Below are 27479 nucleotides of genomic sequence, written 5' to 3' on the forward strand. Positions count from 1 at the left end.
AATCAGTGAACAAAAGCAAAACAAAGCAAAAGCAACAGAAAACAACACAAGAATGAACCAAGACCTAAGGCCAAGGGCAGGGTTGTGGAGAAACTGACATGAAGCAATACTAAGGCAGCATACAGGCAAACAGGAGGTATACTAAAAGAATGGAAGAGAACTAGCTTGCTATAAGCACTAGTTTCTCCCAATGCACAACCAATACTACAACCTAAGCATACAACAAGAATGGCAAGAAAATCAGCTTGCTATGAGCACTGATTTCTTGCCATTGCACAATTAGTTCAAAGCTTCACAGATGTATCTAGCCTAGCATTCCTTCAAATGACAGTGAATTTAAACATGACAGTGAATTGAGCAACAACAAACATGATCACAACTAACTGAACTAACATTGAACAACATTGAAATACTAACAGTGATTAATTTAACCTAACATGATATTTAACACATTAACATTAACAGTGCATTAACAAAAGCACATTTAACAGTAACAAGAAAGTAACAAAGCAACATTAACAATGGCAAGAGATTAACAGTTGAAAGTGCAAATTAACAGGAACAATTAACAGTGCAGGAACAATTGAAATTAACCTAACCCAAATTGGGTGGAAACTTGGCTAGTCCAAGAACAAGTTTTTCATTCTCTACAGATTCCCTTTTATAGCTTACACAAAAAATCCTAATTTCACAAAACCCTAAATTTGCAGACCCTAACTTTTGGGGAAAATCGAATTCGACATACCCATGTGTAAATTGGCTTCGACCCATGCTTTGGGTATGTCCCCTCTGCTCTTCTGAAGCTTTTCCAGCCCTCAATTGTGTCTTCTCCTCGCTGTTGGTGAAACCCTAGCTTCTCACTGTTCTAGCTTGTAGCACCTAGTTAGATGCTAGAAACGAGACAAGGGAGAGACTTGGGATGGAGTGGTGATGTACGGTGTGGTGTGGTGGTGGTGTAAGCGACAACGGCAGAGAGTGGAGGTGGTGGAGTTGCAGGCTCTGCAACTGTCGGGTGTTTGTGGTGAACTGGTTTTGGGAAGATGAGAAGGAAGAGCTCGATGGGATTAGGATTAGGGGTTGTTTGGTTGGGAATAGGGTATGTGTTGCTATGGTGTGAGGCAGAGACTTCAAGTTCGATATTTGCGAAGCTTAGATGTTGGATCATTGGATCTGAGTGGAATCGAACGGATAGATGGAAGGATGTGTGAAGCGACCGTCGGATTCTGAGGTGCAACGAAGTTAACGGCACCAGATGGAGTTAGGTGCTGTAGTGTAAGGCGGAGATATCAAACTTTGATGCACAGCAAGGGAGCGACCGTTGGATTCAACTACCATCTAATCTGAAGGCTTGGAATTTCAGCGCTGTGGTGCTTGGCAGAGACTTCCGATTTTGATGCTCTATGAAGAAGCGACCGTCGGATGCTCCCGAGAACTGATCTGATGGCTGAGAACGGAGGCGCTTTTGTGTGTAGAAAATGAGGTTGTGCGCACCATTCTTCGCGCTTCCTTGCGTAATTTCTCCCAGCTTTTCACTACTTTTCTGCTCTTTTCGCTCCACGACTCATCCGAACTTTATTTATTACCTAAAAATGCAAAATTAATTAATAAAAATATTTATTCTTGAAAACAATGAAAATACAGAATATGGGATAATATGTAGAATTAATGCACAAAAGATGAGTTAAATGCCAACAAAAAGGGATAAAATATATACAATATTTGGCACTCATCACTGTTCTCCGGGAATATAAGTCTGGTATATTAATTGGTTCTTGTTCACCTTGATTTATCAACATACGGAACAAAACTCGTAGGTATTTCTGTAGGAGACAAATTTATCTATTCCTATAGACTTTTCCGTGTGAGACAGATTTGTTTATCAAGTCTTCGACTTTGGGTCGTAGCAACTCTTGGTTGTGGGTGAGATCAACTAAGGGAATCAAGTGCGTAGTATCCTGCTAGGATCAGAGACGTAAGGAGCGCAAATATACCTTGAATCAGTGTGAGATTGATTAAGTTTCAACTACATTCCAGTCCGAAGTTCATTGGCAGTAGGCTAGTGTCTGTAGCGGCTTAATACAGAGTGGTGTTGAAAGCTGGACTAGGTCCCGGGGTTTTTCTGCATTTGCGGTTTTCCTCGTTAACAAAATTCTAGTGTCTGTGTTATTTCTTTTCCGCATTATATTCTGTTATATAATAGAAATATCACAGGTTGTGCGTTAAGATCAATCAATTAGATAATCCAACCTTTGGTTATTGATATAAATTGAATGACGCTTGAACATTGGTCTTTGGTACCGTTCAAGTTATTTCTCTTATTCAATCGGGCTCGCAAATTCCTATTTGCTAATTGTAGATTGAATTGAGAAATTGAGATATAAACTCTTTGATATACTTTTCTATAGATTGTGTCTGACTGTCTAGTTGATTCACTTGAAAGTATATTGAAGTTTGTCTATTCAGATTGTCGAACGAAATATTGGGTGTGGTTGTTAGACCCCGTTTTTTCATGTACCCTTAAGACAAATATAAGTTTCGGAACATACAAAACTTTCGGTTTGTGTATCGGGTATGGATACCACACTGGTTTCGAAACCAAGAGTTCTTTTTCGGTATACATACTCGGTATGCGTACCATTCCAGGTTCACGAGTTCACAGACTTTTTATGATATGAATACCAGGTATGCGTACCACTAAGTCGCTGCCGAACTATAGCTATGCCGATACGTGTATTGGTTACATGTACTACGGCTCCGGTGACCTATAACATTTTTCCCAGTTTGTGAAACTGGTACGCATACTGTCATGTATCCAAATTTTCAGTAGTTCTATATTTCTCTATAGATCAATTCGAAACATTCCCAAATAACATCAATGACGCATTTCACTATTCCAAGATATTTTCGAATGATAATCTTGAATCATAATTTAGATTATGAACAATAAATTTTCCCTAACCGAAATTCATCAAGTATGAACAAATGTTCATTAAGCTTAGTCATATATAATTCGAGAACTAATTACCAAGATAAACTTGACTCGTAATTCTTGATATGCTTACGATAGTCTAATTGGTTATGCGACAACGTCTCATAAATATAAAGATAAATAACTTGAGAAATAGGTGGTTCAGTCTTCACTTATTTGTTGAAGAATTTCTCCAAAAGCTTCGATCGCCTTCAAACGCTCGAATGCAATGATGACTGCCGTGATGTCCGTTTCTCAACTACACTTATTTCCTAATCCGAGACTTAACTAATTTTAAACTAGAAATCAAGATATAGTTTTGACAACTAAATTTGACAACAAAGCTTGAGATAGAAACACTTGTGAGTTCGACCGAGCAATGCTCCGACAAGAATAATTTTATATATAGTCCAAATTTTTGCACCTCCTAAAAATCGGGAAGCACATTCCAGCTCTCTCCACTCGTCCAATTTTGGTATAAGGGGTTTTTAGTTTTGTTATTTATTTTCTTTTTATTTCTTTTGCTTTGAAAATGAAAAAAGATAACAGACTGAATAATTTTTATATCTCCCCATTAACACCACTTTCTTCCTCCTCTTCTCAATGTCTGCAAACGTATGGATTTTATATATGCTAGACACCATGTGTAAATAAAAGAAGGAAAGCAAGATTTCTAAATAAATCGCATCGTATCCGAATGATCATTGGTTTTGGTACCGAAATGTAATTGTTTTATAATGTTCAAATTCAGATTAATCATATCATAGCTAACAAAATAGCTACGTTAAATTGCAATTAAATTGGCTGAAATGCTTAATACAACAACATCATTATTTTGACAGAAATGTTTAATAGCGGCAACATCAATCTTTTACTTATATTTTTTTTGGTCGATCAATGTTTTCAACCTAATTGTAGACACATACTGAAAAAAAAAAGGAAAGGTAAGATCGATTTGCTGGTTCAATCAAAAGGACATATCATCATTATGTTCCGTTAGCTATGATATGTTTAGACTATTTTGTTATCATTCACAATTAAACTTAGTTATATAACTTATTTTGTTATCAATCATATAAGGTTAGATAGTGGTGATGATTTGCTAGGTTAGATTAGATGAGGTTTGCATATAAAAGTCCAGAGAAAATGGAAGAAATAGAAATAAGAAAAAGTATTAGAATTTGGAAACAACTGTAAAATAAGAAAATTAAGGCAGGAAATAGCAACCGCTTATCCAAAAATTGGACGAATGAAAAGAGTCAGAATGTGCACCCCGACTTTTAGTGGGTGCACAAATTTGCACTAAATGATTTGCTAGGTTAGATTAGATAAGGTTTGCATATAAAAGTCCAGAAAAAATGGAAGAAAGAAAAAGTATTAGAATTTGGAAACAAGTGCCAATATAAATTTATGAAAAGAAAGGAAATAGAAACCACTTATCCATAAATTGGACGACTGCATAAACTTTTAACTATTAGGAATAATCTCTAGCCTTCTTCTTCTTTCTCTTTTTTTTTAAAAAAAAACCAAGATTTCATCAGCCTCTTGATTAGATTTGGTCCTTTTGTACCAGATATGGGCAAATTTTTTTTTTAAAGTTTTAGATCAGTTAATCAAATAAAACATGTTTTCTATTGATTTGATGTCTTTCGACATATTTATTCGCCATTTAGGGCAATTTTTCTTCGTCATTTTGGGCGATTGTCTCTTCGCTTTGCTGGTGATTTTTTCAAATCTTCATGGCTGGATCATGGCTTGTTATTATCGATTCAAAAACATCAATCATCAAACACGGTATCGCTTTGAATTTATTTTTAATATAAGAGATTTAGGGCATCCAGGTTCGTTTGGGTATACAAGATTACGAGCAAAGTACTTCTTTCTTTTAAGAGCATCTCTTATCAAAGAAGAAAAAAAATCAGATTCAATGGTCGGAATTGATTCCAGATAATACCATTATTTTTCCCTAATACATAAACAAAAATTGGGTATCTTTACGGTTTATAGCTCTTTCTCCTCGCGATATACTTGTAATTGGTATCTTTAATTGTATTAGGGGCTTAATCATCATCTTGTATTTTGATGTTTTTGTTATTCTTGTAAGCGATTATATAATCAGTATTTTGATTTGGATAAATTAAAATATGTTGATTGATAACGAAAAAAAGAAAAAAGAAATTGAACAAATGAAGAAAGCCAGAATGTGCACCGCGGTTTTTAGGGGTGCACAAATTTGCGCTCTTTTATATCCTAGAAAAATTGGGGTATACTCCCAGATTAATTAGGGTATACCCGATTTTAAGTGGACTCTTTTTAAGGGCTAAGGGGGACTCATAATGGGTGAAGTTAAAAAACTAACCTTACCCTTTATAATTCTTATTACCCAAAATCAGTTTTCATTTTTTCATTTCATCTTCTTCTCTTATTCTTCTCCTCCACCTCTACCTTACCGGCTTCTCCACCCCCCACCATTGAAAACTCGTCGATTCGAAAATTCTGATTAATCTTCAAACATGGATCCGCCGCGGCCTAGAGCTAGTCGTATGAAAAACACAAATAGAAAACTCAATCAATATAACCCTGGAATTGCAAATTTAGTTCAAAAGAAATAGAAGAAAAAAACCGTCGAAGAAGAAGAAATCAACGCTGCTGAAACCGAAGAAATGACGCGATTAAGAAAGTAAGGGCCTACTTAAACTCACTCCAGTACTTCAATTTCATGTTTGCATGTCAAATTAGGTCAGAAAAATCGAATTTGTGAATTCACAGTTATTTAGTCGGCAAGGTGTTTGTTCTACGACCCTTCCGACTTTTCATAATTAGGGTTAGTCCGCAAGCTCTTAGGTTGAAGATCTTGCCGGTTGTTGAATACTTGTAACTGCTTTTTACAGAGTCGGCAAGATATTCAACCTAAGATCTTGCCGCCGATATATTTTCTTTATAGTCGGTGTGTTATAATTTTTTACCCTTCCGGTGATGTTTGAATAGTTTGTGTCTCCTGATGCTCAAGTCATAAAGTCGGAAACGGTATTTGAATACCACCTTGCCGGCTGTGTTTTAGACGGAACTGTATTGGTTATATACCCTGCCGACTAATTATGTGGAAAATCCTTATATCTACTGTGTTCATAGTTGTTATAAGCCGACAGGTTATTTGAATAAGACCATGCCGACTATAGTTTAGACGGCATGCAATTTAGTTGTCGACCCTTCCGACCATTGTTCCGCCGGCTTGATTATATTTTTCGACCCTGCCGACTATTGAGTTTTTTCTTAATTGTTCTTGTTCAGGTTGGCAAAGGGAAAAAATAAAAGTATTACTCCTCCTTCAAGACCTCCTCGCTTTGGTGACAAACTCTTGACTGCAACACATCGAGGGGCATTAGTTGATCAGGGAACGCTCAAGATTCGTGAACGGAATGATTCTCAACCACCACTGGAACCAAATGATTCAGATGAAACTCCAGATGAAGACCAATAAATTTCATCTGGTAGAAGAGGTAATGATGATGATGTTGAAAGAACTCTGGATGTTGGAGGAGGTAACAATGATGATGATGATGATGGTGATCAAGACATGCCACCTGTTGGAGGAGGTAATGATGATGATGATGATGGTAATGGAGATAAAGATAAAGATAGAGAAGATGAAATTTTTGAAGAGGAAGAAGAAGAAGGTGGAGAACAAACTCAAGCTAACGATCAACAAACCAAAGCTGCAACTACAACTGAAACCGGAAAGAAGAAGAGGGTTATCACTAAACCAGTTGATTCCCACGTGCCTCCCTCTCACTTGAAGGTTAAACTGAAACCAGGCGAGCCTCTAAAAGAGACTCTAGAAGATGGTGGACATGTGCTTTTTGGATACAAAGACTCATGGGCATGTGAAATCCAAAATACTGTCGTAAGTAATCTCAATCCGTCTTTGTTTTTTATTTAAGTGTATCTATCTTAAATTTGCTTCAAGTGTTTGTATTTCTTTTCATTTTGTGTTTTTGGTATTTAGGATCACAAGCATGCCATCTGTCTCTTGAGGCGCCAAGCTTCATGTTTAGTGATTAATAGATGGACACTTGACAAGGAATGTGACGAGGTGAAAGCGATTGTCAAGAACTCCTGGTTGTGGCCTGCGGTTGAGAGCTTGATTGTTGAGTATGATAGAGTTACCGTATCTGCATTCTGTGAGAGGTTATATGGAGAGACTGGCACAATGTTATTCCCATTCGGTGAGATGGCGATAACTCCCGATGATGCTCATCAAATTCTAGGCCTCGAGATTGAGGGAAAAGCAATCAGTGGTGGCTACGATGATGCATTACTTGGGACAAGATATTCGAATTGACCAAAGATTTGTTCGGTTTGGATCAGATTAAGGCGGAGTCTATGCTTGTGATGAAGGATGGTTATCTAAGCAAGAAGTTTAATCTGAAGAAGTTGAGGGACACATTATCTGAGACTAAGAAATCTATGATAAGGATGAGTGGAATTGGTACGAATCAATGCTACCGCGTCATCTTATTTGTTATACGTCCTGGGAAAACGTATCTCCCCCGATAGTTCCGGAAGCTTGGTCGACGCCGTATATTCAACTATTGCATCCCTTAGATCACATGCATAAGTATTCTTGGGGTACTGCGGTGGTCGCCTTATTGAACAATGAGTTGACAAAGGCTTCAAGGGAACTCACTGCGCAAGTCAATGGAAATCTATGTCTCTTCCAGGTAATTTTATTGTCTAAATCATTTATATTTGCAAAATGCTCGTAATGTAAGATTCTTACTAAACTTTGTGTTTGCATAGGTTTGGATATATGAGCACTTCCCTACTTTAGTGAAAGCCAACCCCTACGTCAAAGTGAATTAGAAGCTTGCGATTGATAAGCCAAGATGACAAAGATACAATTTTAAGGGTGCTCATGATAAGGATATGCCGCAACAACTTATCAAAATGCGAATCGCCTTGGACAAATTTACTGTGGATGAGGTAATATTTGATCCGTATCGAGTTGCTAGAAATGAAGGTTTAATCCAAAGGAGAGATGATGTTGCATTATACTACGGTCCCTTGTTGTACCACCATGGATTTTCAATATACGATCCACATCGGGTAATGCGACAAGTGGGTTACGTCCAAGAAGAACTCCATCCCGGTGATAAACCATTCTTTAAAGTGGTAAGGGAATCGTGCACCAAGTCCCAAAAAAGTGTTGGCGTCCATTACGTTCCAGCACCAGGTACATCTCGTTGGAAGGAAAGACAAAAACATAAAATCGATACGAGTCTTTTGGACGAGGTGACAAAAGGTCATGAAGATCATGAAAATTACATATCGTGGTACTTGGGTTTTGCTCGTCCTACTGTGATTAGGGAACATACTATTGAACAAGCGGCTCGTAAGAGGAAGATGCCACCGAAAGGCCCAACAACAAGTCTTAAGAACTTTGTAAGTATTTTAGAGTTGTTCTTATTATTTTAAGATTACATTATCGAATCATTCTATTAATTATTTGTTGTTCAATTGAAAATATAAGAAGAATTTGAAAACCCTTGTGAAGGTGATGTGTTGCACAAGAGAAATAGGAAAGTCTTTGTCGACTGAAGAGCAAACCAAGCACATTGACTATGCTAACAATGTTGACAATGAGGATGTCGACGAATTGTTCTAGCAAGCTAACGTTGACCTAAAGAGGGAAGCACGAGCCAAGATGAATGCTGACAAAAAGAGGGCTCGTACCCATGGTGGTGGTAGTGGTAGTGGTGGTGGTCGTGAAAATGCTAAACGAGGCCGTGGTCGTGGTGGTGAATGAATGCATTCCTAGTTTGAATCTTTATGTTGTGGTAGACAACTGTTAAGGTTAATGGTTGGACAGTTTTTTTTTTAAGGTTTATGGGACATGTTTTTGTATTTTGGACAAAAAATATTGGATTTCTAGTTGTTGAATGAATGGTTTGTTTCCGGAAGGGTATTGAGTTATCTATTTGTTAAGTTACAGTGCCGACTAAACCAGGGCCGGCAAGGTTGTGAACTGGCAGACTGCCGGCCCTGACAGCAGAAGAAGAAAGATACCAGGGTCAGCAAGGTAAGAAAATATATACCTTTCCGACTATTAAATAGTCGGAAGCGTGAAGAACAAATTTTGTGCCGACTAAAAAGAGCAGAAAATGACTCCTGTGTTACAAAAATTATAAAGTCGGCAGGGTAAGAAAATTACAACCCCGCCGACTATACGTTAGTTGGAAATGTATTAAACAAGTACCTTGCCGGAGGTATGCAACTGAAAATAACTTCTCGTGTGTTACAAAAATCATAAAGTCGGCAGGGTAAGAAAATTACTACCCTACCGACTATGTATGAGTCGGTAATGATTAAACAAATACCTTGCCGACGGTATGTAGCTGAATATTACGTCTTCTGTGTTTGAAAATTGTTATATCCGGCAGGGGAAGAAAATTACGACCCTGCCGACGGTGTGTTAGTTGGCATATTTGGGAAACAAAAACCCAGCCGGAGAGTTCAAAATTCAAATTTTGACAAGTACAATTGCATTGATTGACTACCATAACGGTCAAGTTTGGGCACCATCACATAAATACACTGGTTCTCTATAAAAAACAACACACACCTATTTGCATATACTTTCCAAAGCTCATATCATCATATACTCCATCTAACTCAACCAATAGCTCTACATACAACAATGGCATCATTTGATTCAAATGAAGGTCTATCCATCACCAAAGCATGGTACGGGGAAACTCGAGTTAGAAATCAGTCCTCCGTAAGGGTGTATGCCGTAACCTTTTGGGCTAGGGTATACAACAGATATAGGCAAGAGTTTCGGAATCCTAATTAAAGAAGTGTTCAACAAGTCCATGATAGGCACCTAGTCATCGAAAATGCGATACCTGTTTTTCTAGCTATCCAAAAACGGATTTTGAACGCTAGCCACTTTGGATTGTCCATTGAAAAATATGTAAGTATTTTTGTGGTTTATTTTACGTGATCCATGTTGTTTGATCTTCCTACTAAACACCACAAACAAAGTAAGTTTGTGTTTTGTTTTTGTAGCATGAAGTCGTCAAAGCGCGCTACTTGGAGGAAAAGGAGAAAGCATTCGCATTCGACGCAAGCTATCAATTCATGGTATCCAAAATCCCGGAGTACGCCCCGGACTTCATGGAGGGTGGATCAAACTGGGATTCCTCCGAGAAAGATTGATGGTTTTAGAAGTTTTAGTGTAGGTTTTGTGGGTAGATCTCTATGTAAACCCCCACGAGAATATAACTCGTTCACGAGGGCCGCATAGGGATTCGAAGGCTTGATGCACATGATAAGTGCATTCATTGTTCCAACGACAAGAAGTTAGATTTTATATTTCAATCAATGTAGTAACAAAAATTGCATGAATACAGTGAATTACATCTTCCCATATTCTGTTTTTTGTTGGGTATAACTAAAGGCGGCAAGATTTCAACGCCGACTATTGGACAACCGGCAATGTTAGAAATTATTTGCATGCCGAATATTATTCGGCCGGCAGTGTAAGAAATATTTATATGCCGACTATATGATAGCCGACATCGTAGGAAATATTCATGCCGACTAGTGAAGCATTTACGGCAGTCTCCTGTGTGTCAAACATAATAGAGTGGGCATCTTCTTCATTCACAGACCTTGCCGGCCAAAGATAGTCGGCATATTCTTCATCCATAGACCTTGCCGACCATAGATAGTCGGATTTTCTGCAATCGTCGACCTTGCCGACTTTTCACAAAATTCAAATTATACTGAATTGATTGAACTGAGACAAAAGTTTTAATCTTTCAAAAGTTTTAATCTACTTAATTAATTAATCTAAACTCAATTAATTAAGCTAATCAAATTTTTTTAGTGTTAATTAAATAAGGGTGTATTAACCATTAAGAAAATACATGGTTAATGGGTGGCTTGTTTTATTTCAAAATGACTCATGTTTTGTCTAATTAGGTATATCCCAATTAATCTGGGTGTACCCCAATTTGGCCAGGTTTTATATGAGTTCTTCACTTTGAATGTTTCCTCTTTTTTTTTTAAGCATGTTATAAGGGCGACATGTTTTATTAGAGGGGCGACAGTGTGATAGTAATGTCCCTTTAGTTGGTTAGGGGATGTCCTAAAGGGGATGTAAATTGACTAGATTACCCTCCCCATTTTTTAACCTAAATCAAAATTAAATTGAAAATTTGTTTTCTTTCTTCTTCTCTTCTCCTCCTCCCATCAACAGTAACCTCCATTAAAACTCAAAATTTCATCGTCTTCGATTAATCGACGATTCGAAAATTATGTTTTGAAAATTACAAGTGTAGTGTAATGACTTATATGAAGTATGTTTTGAAAAACCCAATTAGGGTTCAGTTTATTTTGTTCGATTTAAGTTTAATTTCTATCAAAAATTAGGGTTTTAGATGAAAATTGAAATTGAAGTTTCTGGGTTTATGTGAGTTACGGTTGATTTTAACTCTATTATGAACCGTAACTGGAGATTTTGATGTTGTTACGGTTGGTAATAGTTCAACTACCAACTGTATGTTCTTATATCTGAGAATTTTCTTCAGTTACGGTTGATATCGAGCATTTGGTTACCAACCGTAACTGAGTTACGGTTCGTATCGAGCATTTGGTTACCAACCGTAACTGGTTTTACGATTGCGTTTTCTTCAAATTTAACCAGTTACGATTGGTAGTTCATCTTTTACGAATCGTAACTAAGATTTACGGTTGGTTACGAGTAAAATTCCAACTATAATTAACTCTCAAAATTAAACTCTAAAATCTGATTTTGTTTTGATTTAGAATTAATTGAAGTGAAACTTAATCATTAACATTAAATTAAATTATCAACACTAAACTATGTAAGAATTAATTTGTCATTTCAAATTTTTTCTTTGAATAAGAGACATTTGAATTGTCATGTAATGACCCTTTTTGTCCTATTACAATACCGCCCCTCTAATAAACCATGCCGCCCCTGTATAACATGCTCGCATTTTTTTTCTTTTACCAAGTTCCCGACAAAAAGGTTGAACTTATGTTATTCTCCCTCTCCCATAGGTGCGTTTCAGCTTTCGTTGGAATAAATTACGAATGAATACATGGACATGCGTCAGAACCCACTAAACGATGGCTTGATAGGCTACTGCATCATCTTCCACTAACAACCACATGTATCACATTCACGGCCGTTAAACGCTCCCCCGCAACACAAAATTCGATCACGAGCCAATCAAGAAACATTTCTTTATTGGCATCTGACGGTCGATATTGCAGTACACAGTGCACCCAGACCCGACAAGTATTTATCTAACCTCTATTAGTCGTACTTAATTATCGTTTGGTTATTATTAAATTCTGCTTTGCCAAAAGATTCCCTTGATGAAGCTTGACGTCAAAACAGTTCTAAACTCCCAGAGTGCACATCCCATACCCAAAATTCTCCCATCCATACATATTTTCTTAATCTGGGAAATCAATGCAACGAAGTAAAAAGGATTGCTAAGATCAGAGAGTGATACAAGTGTAAAGAACTAGGGCATTATCAATGGGTAAATTCGAATTGATTATATTGGATTTTATTATATCATTTATGTGGGTATGTTCAGGAACTCTCATCAAATTATTTACCTACAAGTATTTAGGGTTTCAACCAAAAGGTGAAATCATTAAAGCATGTTTGTTAGTATTGAATATGTTCTTCTTTGCTTGGTTGGGGAAGATTAGTAGAGGTGGTACTTATAATCCTCTTAATCTTTTTATCTGGTGCAATTTCTGGGAACTTCACTGGATTTTTATTCATTGTGTGTGTCAGAATCCCTACTAAGGTATATTTTCTGATCTTTAAGCTGTAAATTTTATAATTAGCTGCTTTATGGAAATGGATATTGGATTGTTGGGTCTAATTGATAATGGTAATGAAGAGTGATGTAGGACACGTTTACAGTTTATTCTTCGCAGTCAAATGATACCTATACCTCTATCCGAACCTTAACTAAGTCGTGCAAATCACTCTTTCTGTCTTTTTTGAGATTAGTATGAATTACAATATTGTATCTCATCAAGAAAAAACTCGTATGCCAGAGAGACTGCAAATTAATCATCAAATTGACAATTTAGTCATATAAGGAAATGAACATTGGACCAGAGTTCTAGAGTCCTTTTATGAATTTTGTGCGTATTTGAGTGATGTTGTATTGACTACGGTGCATGTAGTTCTGTAGGAGTCAGTGATCACACTACCACACTGGTTGTATTTTGAATCTTTAAATATGGTATCTGTCGTTATGCACCTTTATATGTCACCTATGCGAAGTATCTGTTTTTGGGTTCATTAATGATGCACTTCACTCTAACGATATTTGTTACATGCTTTCGACAAGTGAAATAATAGAATCTAAAAAGAATGTTTATAACACATTGTTGAGCAGAAAATAACTACAAGGTTGGATCTCTATCTTATCGCCCAACAAGCCACGTGGATTTTGCTCCGTTGTTCTTTGTATTATTATTTCCTCATCGACTAACCGTTTTGGAAACAAATGGGATCCACGAGTTTTGCAGGTGTAAGTTTCTGGTAGAAAGTGTATTGGTTTTACAACTTCACATGTGCTTTCGTAGCTTAGCAGGGCCATAGTGTCTGGTGCAACTTTCCGTTGATCTTCCGAACTTGGCTCATAAAACCCTTTAGTAGTCTAGTGAAAATGCATTGGAGAGGAAAGGGAAGGGGTCCCAGATTGCATAACACCTCCAGCAAAGTCTTAAGAAGAACTAGCTGCCTACTCCTCTCATTAAAATTAAACAACCATACAGACCAAGGTTTCAATGGTAACTTCTGGTCGGCATTGCATTCTTTTCTTTCTTTCTACGAGATCCTGACAAGTACTCCCTGAACAGCTTTTTTCACTTCTCACCCCATAAACTTTTATATCAGCTTTTGACTATATGCCAGCGAAAATGGACCTAAGCTTTTCCTTTCAAAATCCAAGATTAGAAAATCCTTCATGGTTGATGTGTTTACCCTGCGTCCTGCTAATCAAAGCAATCTAGTAGGGTTTGATTGCACCCAATAGATGATTCCTTGGCACCTTTGATTTGCGTACTCCACATTCATGTAATGTGGTCAGAATTTGAATCTCTTAACCTTTTCATTCCCTTTTTCCGTTCGACTGGTCAATGCAAAAGGCAATGTAGCCATCCACTTGGGAATGAGTGGATGTCTCTTAGTTGTTAAGGATATGGTGGTTGACAATTCTCTGGAGTTTTAGGTTCTGATACGTGAAGTCAATCTGTTTGCTTGATGTAGAGCAGGTTTCTGCTGTAACAATGGATTGTTTTATGGTTGTGTTTGAAGGGTTTAATAGTGTGTTTTGTCTAAGCATGGATTAGGTGTTTGTTACTGTTGTTTGACTCTTGGCATTGGGTGGTTTGTCTTTTTTAGCTTACTCTCTTTGCCTTTCTTTATTGTGCACTAATTACTCTTTTAAATGTTAGTCTGGATCCATGGTTGCATTGGCCTTTTATCTATAATTTCAAGGACTGTCCTTGTTTGATATTGAAACTACACTCTTCCTTGTTCCTTTCTTGAATATGCCATCGTTCCTTTGTTTGGTTGACTGGTGGTTTAGTAATTCTTGGTTTGGTATGTTCCATTTCTCGGTTTTATTCCTGTAAGAAATTAATTAGAAAGGGTGAGTATCCCACTATAATTGCAGTATCCCACTGTTATAAAATGAGAAACATCTTAATGCATGTAGTGCTCTGAATATATCTAAAGTGCCTTGCATGCAATCTGGAATCTAGATGATTGAGAAAGCATTAGATTTTCCTGCTGTGCCTCATCAAATCTTTCTGCACCTGAAAACAAAAAGCGGTTATGCGCACATGCCTAATTGGTGGTTGAAACCATTAGAAGAGACCGAACAAACTTTACGTGCAAATTTAGTTGTACAGTTAGACGATTCCATATTATATACTTGACTCTTCTCCTTGTGACACAAAGTGCTCAATATATTTTGACCGACGTTCAATCTGCAATTATAATTTAGTTTCCTTATCTTTTTTTCATTTTTTTATTCTTTTGTTTTAATTTTTACCATTTTGGATTTGTTTCAGGTAATTGGGTCTATTGTTGCAGTAAAGCTCATCCTTGATACCTTCCCAGAAATGGGTCGTGCAAGCCCACTGAAAGTTGATATCCATCGAGGTGCATTGACAGAAGGACTTCTTACTCTTGCAATTGTTTCTGTATCCCTTGGTCTCACAAGAAATAGCCCCAACAGTTTTTTCATGAAAACATGGATTTCGAGCGTCTCCAAACTAGCTCTTCATATATTAGGGTCTGATATAACTGGTGGAATCATGAAACCCAGCTTCTGTAAGTACTTACATCCTTCTCCTTTCTTCCTTCTTTCTTGCTTTGACCAAACAATCCAACCATTAGAGAGGCTAGGCAGCGGGGTCAGGAAAGCCAACCTGAGTTCAGAACTTCATTTGCATACAGTTTTTGGTTGCTCACTTCATATTACCGATGGAAGTATCAATGGTAGTCTGCTTAGGCTGTTGATGAATCTTGGGGTTGGCTGTGATGAACACTGTCATAAACTGAATACACTTCAGGCGTACTATAGTTTCGATTTAAACTTGCAATATTTTTGAAGGTAGACATTGCTGATGTTTCAAGGTTTTCACTTCTGCAGGCAATGGGATGGGCTTATGCTCAGGGCAATCACTTAACAAAGGATCATTTATACGTCTACTGGCTTGCTCCAATTCAGGCGACCTTGGTAGGTGTGTGGACTTTCAAGTTGATTCTTCAGGATCCCCAAAAGCAGGAACAAGATGTAACCAAGAAGACTAAATCAGAATGAAGGAGGCGAACTTCACTTGACTAGTATTTGAAAATCCTTCATTCATGATATTGTAATCAATTGTACATTGTCTCATTGATCCACCATTAACCAGACTACATGATTTTCATTATATAATCATTCTCGTTCCAGTTATCTCTTTTAGAAATTCAGTCTCAAACTGGTACAAACTCAGCTGTGGAATATATTTTTGGATCGGCATTTCCACATTTGGCTGTGCAATCACAGACCCAGAAAAATTCTATTACCACAATCCGCCAATTCCATACAATCCGCCAATTCCATATTTGGCCAGCATGGATGGAGTCGATGGACTATATAGCCAGGGGCGGGCTCAAGTCCAACAGCCTACACCAAGCCACCTGCCACCGCATCCTAAACCATGTCTCAGTTGACCACTCCAATGAACCAAGAGACCATCCATTTCAACGCAACCGTGATTGAGAGACGCCAGACGGTGAGACCATAACCGATTCAAAAATCTGACCCGGATGGGTGACCATACCCGTTTCTTAGCCAAACGAGCCTGCCAGATTCACCCTTTCGTGAGTTCAAAGAAATTGTTGGGACTACTTATGTAAGACACTGAAACAAAAAAAAGTTGCAAGCTTTATTTTGACTACTCGAACAGCACTAGAGAGAAACTGAGGAAATAAAACCCCCAAAAAAAAATACGAAGAAGAAGTAGAAGAGAAGATGAGTAGCATAGGAACTGGTTACGATCTATCAGTTACAACATTCTCTCCTGATGGTCGCGTTTTCCAGATCGAATACGCATCCAAAGCTGTTGATAACAGCGGGTTAGATTTCACTTTATATCCGATTTCCTTTTCCAACCTTTTAATTTCTCTGAACTCATGATCCTTTTTCTTGTTTTTGCAGTACTGTAATTGGAATTAAATGCAAAGATGGCATAGTTTTGGTATTGTTTCTCCTTCCGCAGTTGATGTTTGCATTCTAGGGTTTTATGTGATTTTTTTTTCTTAAAATAATATTCTGTTTATGGTCTTTACAATTTATTAGGGTGTAGAGAAATTGGTAGCATCGAAGATGATGTTGCCTGGTTCAAATCGCAGAATACACGCTGTTCATCGTCATTCTGGCATGGTAATTTTCTTCTCTTTTAGTTGATTAACTTGATTTTCGATACTTTTATGGTCTATTTTAGGGTTTGTAATTATTCTTTGCTTTAATTGCTTCCTCGTTGTTTCATATTGAAGGCAAAACTACAAAAATAGGTAATGAGATTCGGTGTGACCGTTGTTCTTAGTGCATAGGTTTGGTACTACATTGCAGTTAGAAGCAGATTGCAGTTTGCCTAATTTTGTTGCGTATTGTTAGCTTCCCTGTTTTCTTGTTAAACTATTGATGTGTGAAACAGATGAAAACGCTGAAAGTTCTATTAATTATGGGTATCACTTGCTAGACCATAGTGAGAAAGATGTTCTAGTACAGCGTAGATACCTTTTTTCTTACTCTTTCTAGACGGTACTAATGCTTGTTGGTTCTTCATTGTTTCTGCACAGTTATTAGTTTTCCGTCTTTCATTATTGGTGTCTAAGTTTGTGAAATATAACTGATTACAGGCTGTGGCTGGATTAGCTGCTGATGGGAGGCAAATTGTTGCTAGGACAAAGGCTGAAGCAATCAACTATGAAAAGTTTGTATTTCTTGTGCATTAATCATCTTGAAAACTTGCATGTCTTTGCCAGTAATGATAATGACCCCTGTTTACGTGGTTCATGCCTTCGTGTTGTTGAATGTTTTCTTTTGGAACTTATTTGTAAACCTTCTTTTCTTTTCTTACCGTGCTTGTGCTGATGAAAAGATATAATAACATTATATTCATGTAGTTTTTCATATGTGCTTGAATATTTCAACCTGGTTTAATCTTATATATAAGAAAAAGATAAGCTAGAAAGATCCAAGTAGGATTTTTCTTTGATGAGCTGTTGAAGTTGTGTTAATAGGATCAGAATACATGAGCACAACTGTAGCCTCTTCTTGTTTCAATTTTTAAAGGTACGAAGGTTAGGCAGATCAGGGTCATTCATGGTGTTCAGCATCTTCATAGCAGATCTATCTTTTTGCCACTGAATATTCAAAAATATATTTGTTCGTATCGCCTATTACAGTTCCAAATATTAATCTAACTTTTTGATGCTCTTTGTTGTGAAGGACGTACGGGGAAGCTATACCAGTGAAGGAACTTGCTGAGCGTGTTGCTAGTTACGTCCATCTTTGCACACTTTACTGGTGGATGAGGTGCATGTCCTTTTATTGTCACAGCAGTATCCTGTTTGCGCATTACTTTCCAGTTCACACATTTCATGTCTTATATGATCACCAAACAAATTTTTGCAGACCTTTTGGGTGTGGAGTTATCCTTGGAGGTTATGACAGAGACGGTCCACAGTTATACATGGTTGAACCGTCTGGCATTTCCCACGTGAGTACATTTGAATTCATTTCCTCCCCCTGTATTGTATGGCCTACAGATACTCAGATATCTGTTCAATGGATACGACGAAATGAAGCACGATGCTATTCTTAAACGCATAGCTTGCTGTCTCATATAATTATCTTTTATAGAATGTCTCTGAGTTTAGGCTCTGCCTTCAAATTTGTTTCAGAGGTATTATGGAGCTGCAATCGGAAAGGGTAGGCAGGCTGCTAAGACGTAAGTATCATATACCAGCTTCTAACATTTTCAATTTGAAGAAAGGTTTCAGCAGATACTGATTTGTCAATTGGATTGTTTACAGGGAGATTGAAAAGTTGAACCTTTCTGAAATGTCATGTAGGGAGGGGATTGTTGAAGTTGCTAAGATGTGAGTATTATTTTGGCTTCTATTAGTTTGCATGAGTTAAGGTCCATATTTACCATACGACCTCCTTCTCACCCACTCCGTTCCTGCAGTATCTACAGCGTGCATGATGAAGCAAAGGATAAGGCTTTTGAGTTGGAAATGAGCTGGGTATGTGATGAGTCGAACCGCCTACATCAGAAGGTAACCTTCTCAATCACTCCTAGACAACTTCCAATTTAGCTTTTTGAGACGTTGCTTTATAATTTATTCTGATATAGTTGTTCATATTTGAGCTAGTATTATTGGCTATTCATAAGATGTATGGAAGGCTCTGAACATAGATGTCCATATATTGGATGTCTGGAACTGAAAACTTAGAACCCCGTGTAAGCATTAGCATGTGGAGATCCCAAAATTTTAAGCATAATAACGACTTACTAGGGTCGGACTTGAAAGAGCCTAGGGGTTGATTCAATGCTAGAGTACCACTTCATCATAAGAGTATGCATAAGTTCATTTATATGGAAATTAGATCATAGAAGCTGGTGGAAAAGTTAATATGGAGGCGAAAGTGTATTGTTGCTTTTTTACTTTCTACCATGGTATATTATTAGGAAAATGTTATTTCTTGTCTGTCCATACTAGGGGAAGAGTGTAACTAAACCATTTTGTTCAGTTTGCTGGTTTATTAACTAAACCATTTTGTATATTTATTTATATAATGTGAAGGTTTCCGGTTTTTTTTTTTTCATTGGTTTTCCTTTTTGTTTGAGTTGCAGGTTCCAGAGGAGCTTCTCGAACAAGCAATAACGATGGCAAAAGCAGCTTTGGAAGAAATGGATGCGGACTAATTCAGCTTTGGAAGAAATGGATGCTGACTAATTCAACATCTTAGTCTCAATGTTTCTTTTTCTGTTGTCTCTTGAATTATATGTAGTGGTTATTGGGGTCGTTTCAGGTAATGACTAGAGTCGAATATTGTGGATGAGTCTTCATCTGCTGTTATTTTTTTTCTGTCAATGACTCCATCCAAACCTTGTGTAAAGCACGAGCGGGTCTCCCCGATTCTTCTTTATGCAGTAACACTTGTACTAGTATCCATTCTGACCAAGGCTTGAATATACCTTTTCCATGAATCTGGGCCAGACAAGTATTTATCTAACCTCTATTAGTCGTACTTAATTATCGTTTGGTTATTATTAAATTCTGCTTTGCCAAAAGATTCCCTTGATGAAGCTTGACGTCAAAACAGTTCTAAACTCCCAGAGTGCACATCCCATACCCAAAATTCTCCCATCCATACATATTTTCTTAATCTGGGAAATCAATGCAACGAAGTAAAAAGGATTGCTAAGATCAGAGAGTGATACAAGTGTAAAGAACTAGGGCATTATCAATGGGTAAATTCGAATTGATTATATTGGATTTTATTATATCATTTATGTGGGTATGTTCAGGAACTCTCATCAAATTATTTACCTACAAGTATTTAGGGTTTCAACCAAAAGGTGAAATCATTAAAGCATGTTTGTTAGTATTGAATATGTTCTTCTTTGCTTGGTTGGGGAAGATTAGTAGAGGTGGTACTTATAATCCTCTTAATCTTTTTATCTGGTGCAATTTCTGGGAACTTCACTGGATTTTTATTCATTGTGTGTGTCAGAATCCCTACTAAGGTATATTTTCTGATCTTTAAGCTGTAAATTTTATAATTAGCTGCTTTATGGAAATGGATATTGGATTGTTGGGTCTAATTGATAATGGTAATGAAGAGTGATGTAGGACACGTTTACAGTTTATTCTTCGCAGTCAAATGATACCTATACCTCTATCCGAACCTTAACTAAGTCGTGCAAATCACTCTTTCTGTCTTTTTTGAGATTAGTATGAATTACAATATTGTATCTCATCAAGAAAAAACTCGTATGCCAGAGAGACTGCAAATTAATCATCAAATTGACAATTTAGTCATATAAGGAAATGAACATTGGACCAGAGTTCTAGAGTCCTTTTATGAATTTTGTGCGTATTTGAGTGATGTTGTATTGACTACGGTGCATGTAGTTCTGTAGGAGTCAGTGATCACACTACCACACTGGTTGTATTTTGAATCTTTAAATATGGTATCTGTCGTTATGCACCTTTATATGTCACCTATGCGAAGTATCTGTTTTGGGTTCATTAATGATGCACTTCACTCTAACGATATTTGTTACATGCTTTCGACAAGTGAAATAATAGAATCTAAAAAGAATGTTTATAACACATTGTTGAGCAGAAAATAACTACAAGGTTGGATCTCTATCTTATCGCCCAACAAGCCACGTGGATTTTGCTCCGTTGTTCTTTGTATTATTATTTCCTCATCGACTAACCGTTTTGGAAACAAATGGGATCCACGAGTTTTGCAGGTGTAAGTTTCTGGTAGAAAGTGTATTGGTTTTACAACTTCACATGTGCTTTCGTAGCTTAGCAGGGCCATAGTGTCTGGTGCAACTTTCCGTTGATCTTCCGAACTTGGCTCATAAAACCCTTTAGTAGTCTAGTGAAAATGCATTGGAGAGGAAAGGGAAGGGGTCCCAGATTGCATAACACCTCCAGCAAAGTCTTAAGAAGAACTAGCTGCCTACTCCTCTCATTAAAATTAAACAACCATACAGACCAAGGTTTCAATGGTAACTTCTGGTCGGCATTGCATTCTTTTCTTCTTTCTACGAGATCCTGACAAGTACTCCCTGAACAGCTTTTTTCACTTCTCACCCCATAAACTTTTATATCAGCTTTTGACTATATGCCAGCGAAAATGGACCTAAGCTTTTCCTTTCAAAATCCAAGATTAGAAAATCCTTCATGGTTGATGTGTTTACCCTGCGTCCTGCTAATCAAAGCAATCTAGTAGGGTTTGATTGCACCCAATAGATGATTCCTTGGCACCTTTGATTTGCGTACTCCACATTCATGTAATGTGGTCAGAATTTGAATCTCTTAACCTTTTCATTCCCTTTTTCCGTTCGACTGGTCAATGCAAAAGGCAATGTAGCCATCCACTTGGGAATGAGTGGATGTCTCTTAGTTGTTAAGGATATGGTGGTTGACAATTCTCTGGAGTTTTAGGTTCTGATACGTGAAGTCAATCTGTTTGCTTGATGTAGAGCAGGTTTCTGCTGTAACAATGGATTGTTTTATGGTTGTGTTTGAAGGGTTTAATAGTGTGTTTTGTCTAAGCATGGATTAGGGGTGTTGTTTACTGTTGTTGACTCTTGGCATTGGGTGGTTTGTCTTTTTTAGCTTACTCTCTTTGCCTTTCTTTATTGTGCACTAATTACCTTTTAAATGTTAGTCTGGATCCATGGTTGCATTGGCCTTTTATCTATAATTTCAAGGACTGTCCTTGTTTGATATTGAAACTACACTCTTCCTTGTTCCTTTCTTGAATATGCCATCGTTCCTTTGTTTGGTTGACTGGTGGTTTAGTAATTCTTGGTTTGGTATGTTCCATTTCTCGGTTTTATTCCTGTAAGAAATTAATTAGAAAGGGTGAGTATCCCACTATAATTGCAGTATCCCACTGTTATAAAATGAGAAACATCTTAATGCATGTAGTGCTCTGAATATATCTAAAGTGCCTTGCATGCAATCTGGAATCTAGATGATTGAGAAAGCATTAGATTTTCCTGCTGTGCCTCATCAAATCTTTCTGCACCTGAAAACAAAAAGCGGTTATGCGCACATGCCTAATTGGTGGTTGAAACCATTAGAAGAGACCGAACAAACTTTACGTGCAAATTTAGTTGTACAGTTAGACGATTCCATATTATATACTTGACTCTTCTCCTTGTGACACAAAGTGCTCAATATATTTTGACCGACGTTCAATCTGCAATTATAATTTAGTTTCCTTATCTTTTTTTCATTTTTTTATTCTTGTTTTAATTTTTACCATTTTGGATTTGTTTCAGGTAATTGGGTCTATTGTTGCAGTAAAGCTCATCCTTGATACCTTCCCAGAAATGGGTCGTGCAAGCCCACTGAAAGTTGATATCCATCGAGGTGCATTGACAGAAGGACTTCTTACTCTTGCAATTGTTTCTGTATCCCTTGGTCTCACAAGAAATAGCCCCAACAGTTTTTTCATGAAAACATGGATTTCGAGCGTCTCCAAACTAGCTCTTCATATATTAGGGTCTGATATAACTGGTGGAATCATGAAACCCAGCTTCTGTAAGTACTTACATCCTTCTCCTTTCTTCCTTCTTTCTTGCTTTGACCAAACAATCCAACCATTAGAGAGGCTAGGCAGCGGGGTCAGGAAAGCCAACCTGAGTTCAGAACTTCATTTGCATACAGTTTTTGGTTGCTCACTTCATATTACCGATGGAAGTATCAATGGTAGTCTGCTTAGGCTGTTGATGAATCTTGGGGTTGGCTGTGATGAACACTGTCATAAACTGAATACACTTCAGGCGTACTATAGTTTCGATTTAAACTTGCAATATTTTTGAAGGTAGACATTGCTGATGTTTCAAGGTTTTCACTTCTGCAGGCAATGGGATGGGCTTATGCTCAGGGCAATCACTTAACAAAGGATCATTTATACGTCTACTGGCTTGCTCCAATTCAGGCGACCTTGGTAGGTGTGTGGACTTTCAAGTTGATTCTTCAGGATCCCCAAAAGCAGGAACAAGATGTAACCAAGAAGACTAAATCAGAATGAAGGAGGCGAACTTCACTTGACTAGTATTTGAAAATCCTTCATTCATGATATTGTAATCAATTGTACATTGTCTCATTGATCCACCATTAACCAGACTACATGATTTTCATTATATAATCATTCTCGTTCCAGTTATCTCTTTTAGAAATTCAGTCTCAAACTGGTACAAACTCAGCTGTGGAATATATTTTTGGATCGGCATTTCCACATTTGGCTGTGCAATCACAGACCCAGAAAAATTCTATTACCACAATCCGCCAATTCCATACAATCCGCCAATTCCATATTTGGCCAGCATGGATGGAGTCGATGGACTATATAGCCAGCGGGCTCAAGTCCAACAGCCTACACCAAGCCACCTGCCACCGCATCCTAAACCATGTCTCAGTTGACCACTCCAATGAACCAAGAGACCATCCATTTCAACGCAACCGTGATTGAGAGACGCCAGACGGTGAGACCATAACCGATTCAAAAATCTGACCCGGATGGGTGACCATACCCGTTTCTTAGCCAAACGAGCCTGCCAGATTCACCCTTTCGTGAGTTCAAAGAAATTGTTGGGACTACTTATGTAAGACACTGAAACAAAAAAAAGTTGCAAGCTTTATTTTGACTACTCGAACAGCACTAGAGAGAAACTGAGGAAATAAAACCCCCAAAAAAAATACGAAGAAGAAGTAGAAGAGAAGATGAGTAGCATAGGAACTGGTTACGATCTATCAGTTACAACATTCTCTCCTGATGGTCGCGTTTTCCAGATCGAATACGCATCCAAAGCTGTTGATAACAGCGGGTTAGATTTCACTTTATATCCGATTTCCTTTTCCAACCTTTTAATTTCTCTGAACTCATGATCCTTTTTCTTGTTTTTGCAGTACTGTAATTGGAATTAAATGCAAAGATGGCATAGTTTTGGTATTGTTTCTCCTTCCGCAGTTGATGTTTGCATTCTAGGGTTTTATGTGATTTTTTTTTCTTAAAATAATATTCTGTTTATGGTCTTTACAATTTATTAGGGTGTAGAGAAATTGGTAGCATCGAAGATGATGTTGCCTGGTTCAAATCGCAGAATACACGCTGTTCATCGTCATTCTGGCATGGTAATTTTCTTCTCTTTTAGTTGATTAACTTGATTTTCGATACTTTTATGGTCTATTTTAGGGTTTGTAATTATTCTTTGCTTTAATTGCTTCCTCGTTGTTTCATATTGAAGGCAAAACTACAAAAATAGGTAATGAGATTCGGTGTGACCGTTGTTCTTAGTGCATAGGTTTGGTACTACATTGCAGTTAGAAGCAGATTGCAGTTTGCCTAATTTTGTTGCGTATTGTTAGCTTCCCTGTTTTCTTGTTAAACTATTGATGTGTGAAACAGATGAAAACGCTGAAAGTTCTATTAATTATGGGTATCACTTGCTAGACCATAGTGAGAAAGATGTTCTAGTACAGCGTAGATACCTTTTTTCTTACTCTTTCTAGACGGTACTAATGCTTGTTGGTTCTTCATTGTTTCTGCACAGTTATTAGTTTTCCGTCTTTCATTATTGGTGTCTAAGTTTGTGAAATATAACTGATTACAGGCTGTGGCTGGATTAGCTGCTGATGGGAGGCAAATTGTTGCTAGGACAAAGGCTGAAGCAATCAACTATGAAAAGTTTGTATTTCTTGTGCATTAATCATCTTGAAAACTTGCATGTCTTTGCCAGTAATGATAATGACCCCTGTTTACGTGGTTCATGCCTTCGTGTTGTTGAATGTTTTCTTTTGGAACTTATTTGTAAACCTTCTTTTCTTTTCTTACCGTGCTTGTGCTGATGAAAAGATATAATAACATTATATTCATGTAGTTTTTCATATGTGCTTGAATATTTCAACCTGGTTTAATCTTATATATAAGAAAAAGATAAGCTAGAAAGATCCAAGTAGGATTTTTCTTTGATGAGCTGTTGAAGTTGTGTTAATAGGATCAGAATACATGAGCACAACTGTAGCCTCTTCTTGTTTCAATTTTTAAAGGTACGAAGGTTAGGCAGATCAGGGTCATTCATGGTGTTCAGCATCTTCATAGCAGATCTATCTTTTTGCCACTGAATATTCAAAAATATATTTGTTCGTATCGCCTATTACAGTTCCAAATATTAATCTAACTTTTTGATGCTCTTTGTTGTGAAGGACGTACGGGGAAGCTATACCAGTGAAGGAACTTGCTGAGCGTGTTGCTAGTTACGTCCATCTTTGCACACTTTACTGGTGGATGAGGTGCATGTCCTTTTATTGTCACAGCAGTATCCTGTTTGCGCATTACTTTCCAGTTCACACATTTCATGTCTTATATGATCACCAAACAAATTTTTGCAGACCTTTTGGGTGTGGAGTTATCCTTGGAGGTTATGACAGAGACGGTCCACAGTTATACATGGTTGAACCGTCTGGCATTTCCCACGTGAGTACATTTGAATTCATTTCCTCCCCCTGTATTGTATGGCCTACAGATACTCAGATATCTGTTCAATGGATACGACGAAATGAAGCACGATGCTATTCTTAAACGCATAGCTTGCTGTCTCATATAATTATCTTTTATAGAATGTCTCTGAGTTTAGGCTCTGCCTTCAAATTTGTTTCAGAGGTATTATGGAGCTGCAATCGGAAAGGGTAGGCAGGCTGCTAAGACGTAAGTATCATATACCAGCTTCTAACATTTTCAATTTGAAGAAAGGTTTCAGCAGATACTGATTTGTCAATTGGATTGTTTACAGGGAGATTGAAAAGTTGAACCTTTCTGAAATGTCATGTAGGGAGGGGATTGTTGAAGTTGCTAAGATGTGAGTATTATTTTGGCTTCTATTAGTTTGCATGAGTTAAGGTCCATATTTACCATACGACCTCCTTCTCACCCACTCCGTTCCTGCAGTATCTACAGCGTGCATGATGAAGCAAAGGATAAGGCTTTTGAGTTGGAAATGAGCTGGGTATGTGATGAGTCGAACCGCCTACATCAGAAGGTAACCTTCTCAATCACTCCTAGACAACTTCCAATTTAGCTTTTTGAGACGTTGCTTTATAATTTATTCTGATATAGTTGTTCATATTTGAGCTAGTATTATTGGCTATTCATAAGATGTATGGAAGGCTCTGAACATAGATGTCCATATATTGGATGTCTGGAACTGAAAACTTAGAACCCCGTGTAAGCATTAGCATGTGGAGATCCCAAAATTTTAAGCATAATAACGACTTACTAGGGTCGGACTTGAAAGAGCCTAGGGGTTGATTCAATGCTAGAGTACCACTTCATCATAAGAGTATGCATAAGTTCATTTATATGGAAATTAGATCATAGAAGCTGGTGGAAAAGTTAATATGGAGGCGAAAGTGTATTGTTGCTTTTTTACTTTCTACCATGGTATATTATTAGGAAAATGTTATTTCTTGTCTGTCCATACTAGGGGAAGAGTGTAACTAAACCATTTTGTTCAGTTTGCTGGTTTATTAACTAAACCATTTTGTATATTTATTATATAATGTGAAGGTTTCCGGTTTTTTTTTTTTCATTGGTTTTCCTTTTTGTTTGAGTTGCAGGTTCCAGAGGAGCTTCTCGAACAAGCAATAACGATGGCAAAAGCAGCTTTGGAAGAAATGGATGCGGACTAATTCAGCTTTGGAAGAAATGGATGCTGACTAATTCAACATCTTAGTCTCAATGTTTCTTTTTCTGTTGTCTCTTGAATTATATGTAGTGGTTATTGGGGTCGTTTCAGGTAATGACTAGAGTCGAATATTGTGGATGAGTCTTCATCTGCTGTTATTTTTTTTCTGTCAATGACTCCATCCAAACCTTGTGTAAAGCACGAGCGGGTCTCCCCGATTCTTCTTTATGCAGTAACACTTGTACTAGTATCCATTCTGACCAAGGCTTGAATATACCTTTTCCATGAATCTGGCTAGGGGTGCACATACCCTACCCATACCCGCCAACCCTACCCTACCCGCCAGTTTTTTAACCGTATCCTACCCTATCCACTATTTGGCGGGTAGGGTGGCGGGTAAAGATTTTCTTAACCGCCAGTAAACGGGTAGGGTGGC

The 27479-nt window shown here is 37.5% G+C and overlaps 2 protein-coding genes and 2 pseudogenes across 2 annotated transcripts; all 4 read left to right on the forward strand.

Moving 5' to 3' along the window:
- The first annotated feature begins 12353 nt into the window (after positions 1-12353).
- Positions 12354-16010, forward strand: LOC113325433 (annotated as a pseudogene).
- A 451-nt stretch (positions 16011-16461) lies between these two features.
- Positions 16462-19813, forward strand: LOC113321726 (proteasome subunit alpha type-3-like). Its single transcript, XM_026569630.1, has 10 exons — positions 16462-16667; positions 16750-16789; positions 16891-16974; positions 17454-17527; positions 18046-18132; positions 18232-18316; positions 18501-18547; positions 18633-18698; positions 18788-18878; positions 19457-19813. The coding sequence occupies exons 1-10, from the start codon at positions 16564-16566 to the stop codon at positions 19526-19528; spliced, it is 750 nt and encodes a 249-aa protein (XP_026425415.1). The 5' UTR covers positions 16462-16563; the 3' UTR covers positions 19529-19813.
- Positions 19814-19881: 68 nt separating this feature from the next.
- Positions 19882-23534, forward strand: LOC113321727 (annotated as a pseudogene).
- A 463-nt stretch (positions 23535-23997) lies between these two features.
- LOC113323358 (proteasome subunit alpha type-3-like) lies at positions 23998-27326 on the forward strand. The gene is made up of 10 exons (XM_026571650.1): positions 23998-24187; positions 24270-24309; positions 24411-24494; positions 24974-25047; positions 25566-25652; positions 25752-25836; positions 26021-26067; positions 26153-26218; positions 26308-26398; positions 26976-27326. The coding sequence occupies exons 1-10, from the start codon at positions 24084-24086 to the stop codon at positions 27045-27047; spliced, it is 750 nt and encodes a 249-aa protein (XP_026427435.1). The 5' UTR covers positions 23998-24083; the 3' UTR covers positions 27048-27326.
- Positions 27327-27479: the final 153 nt, after the last annotated feature.

This window comes from Papaver somniferum, chromosome 11, assembly GCF_003573695.1.
Source record: "Papaver somniferum cultivar HN1 chromosome 11, ASM357369v1, whole genome shotgun sequence".
In the NCBI taxonomy this organism is placed as follows: domain Eukaryota; kingdom Viridiplantae; phylum Streptophyta; class Magnoliopsida; order Ranunculales; family Papaveraceae; genus Papaver; species Papaver somniferum.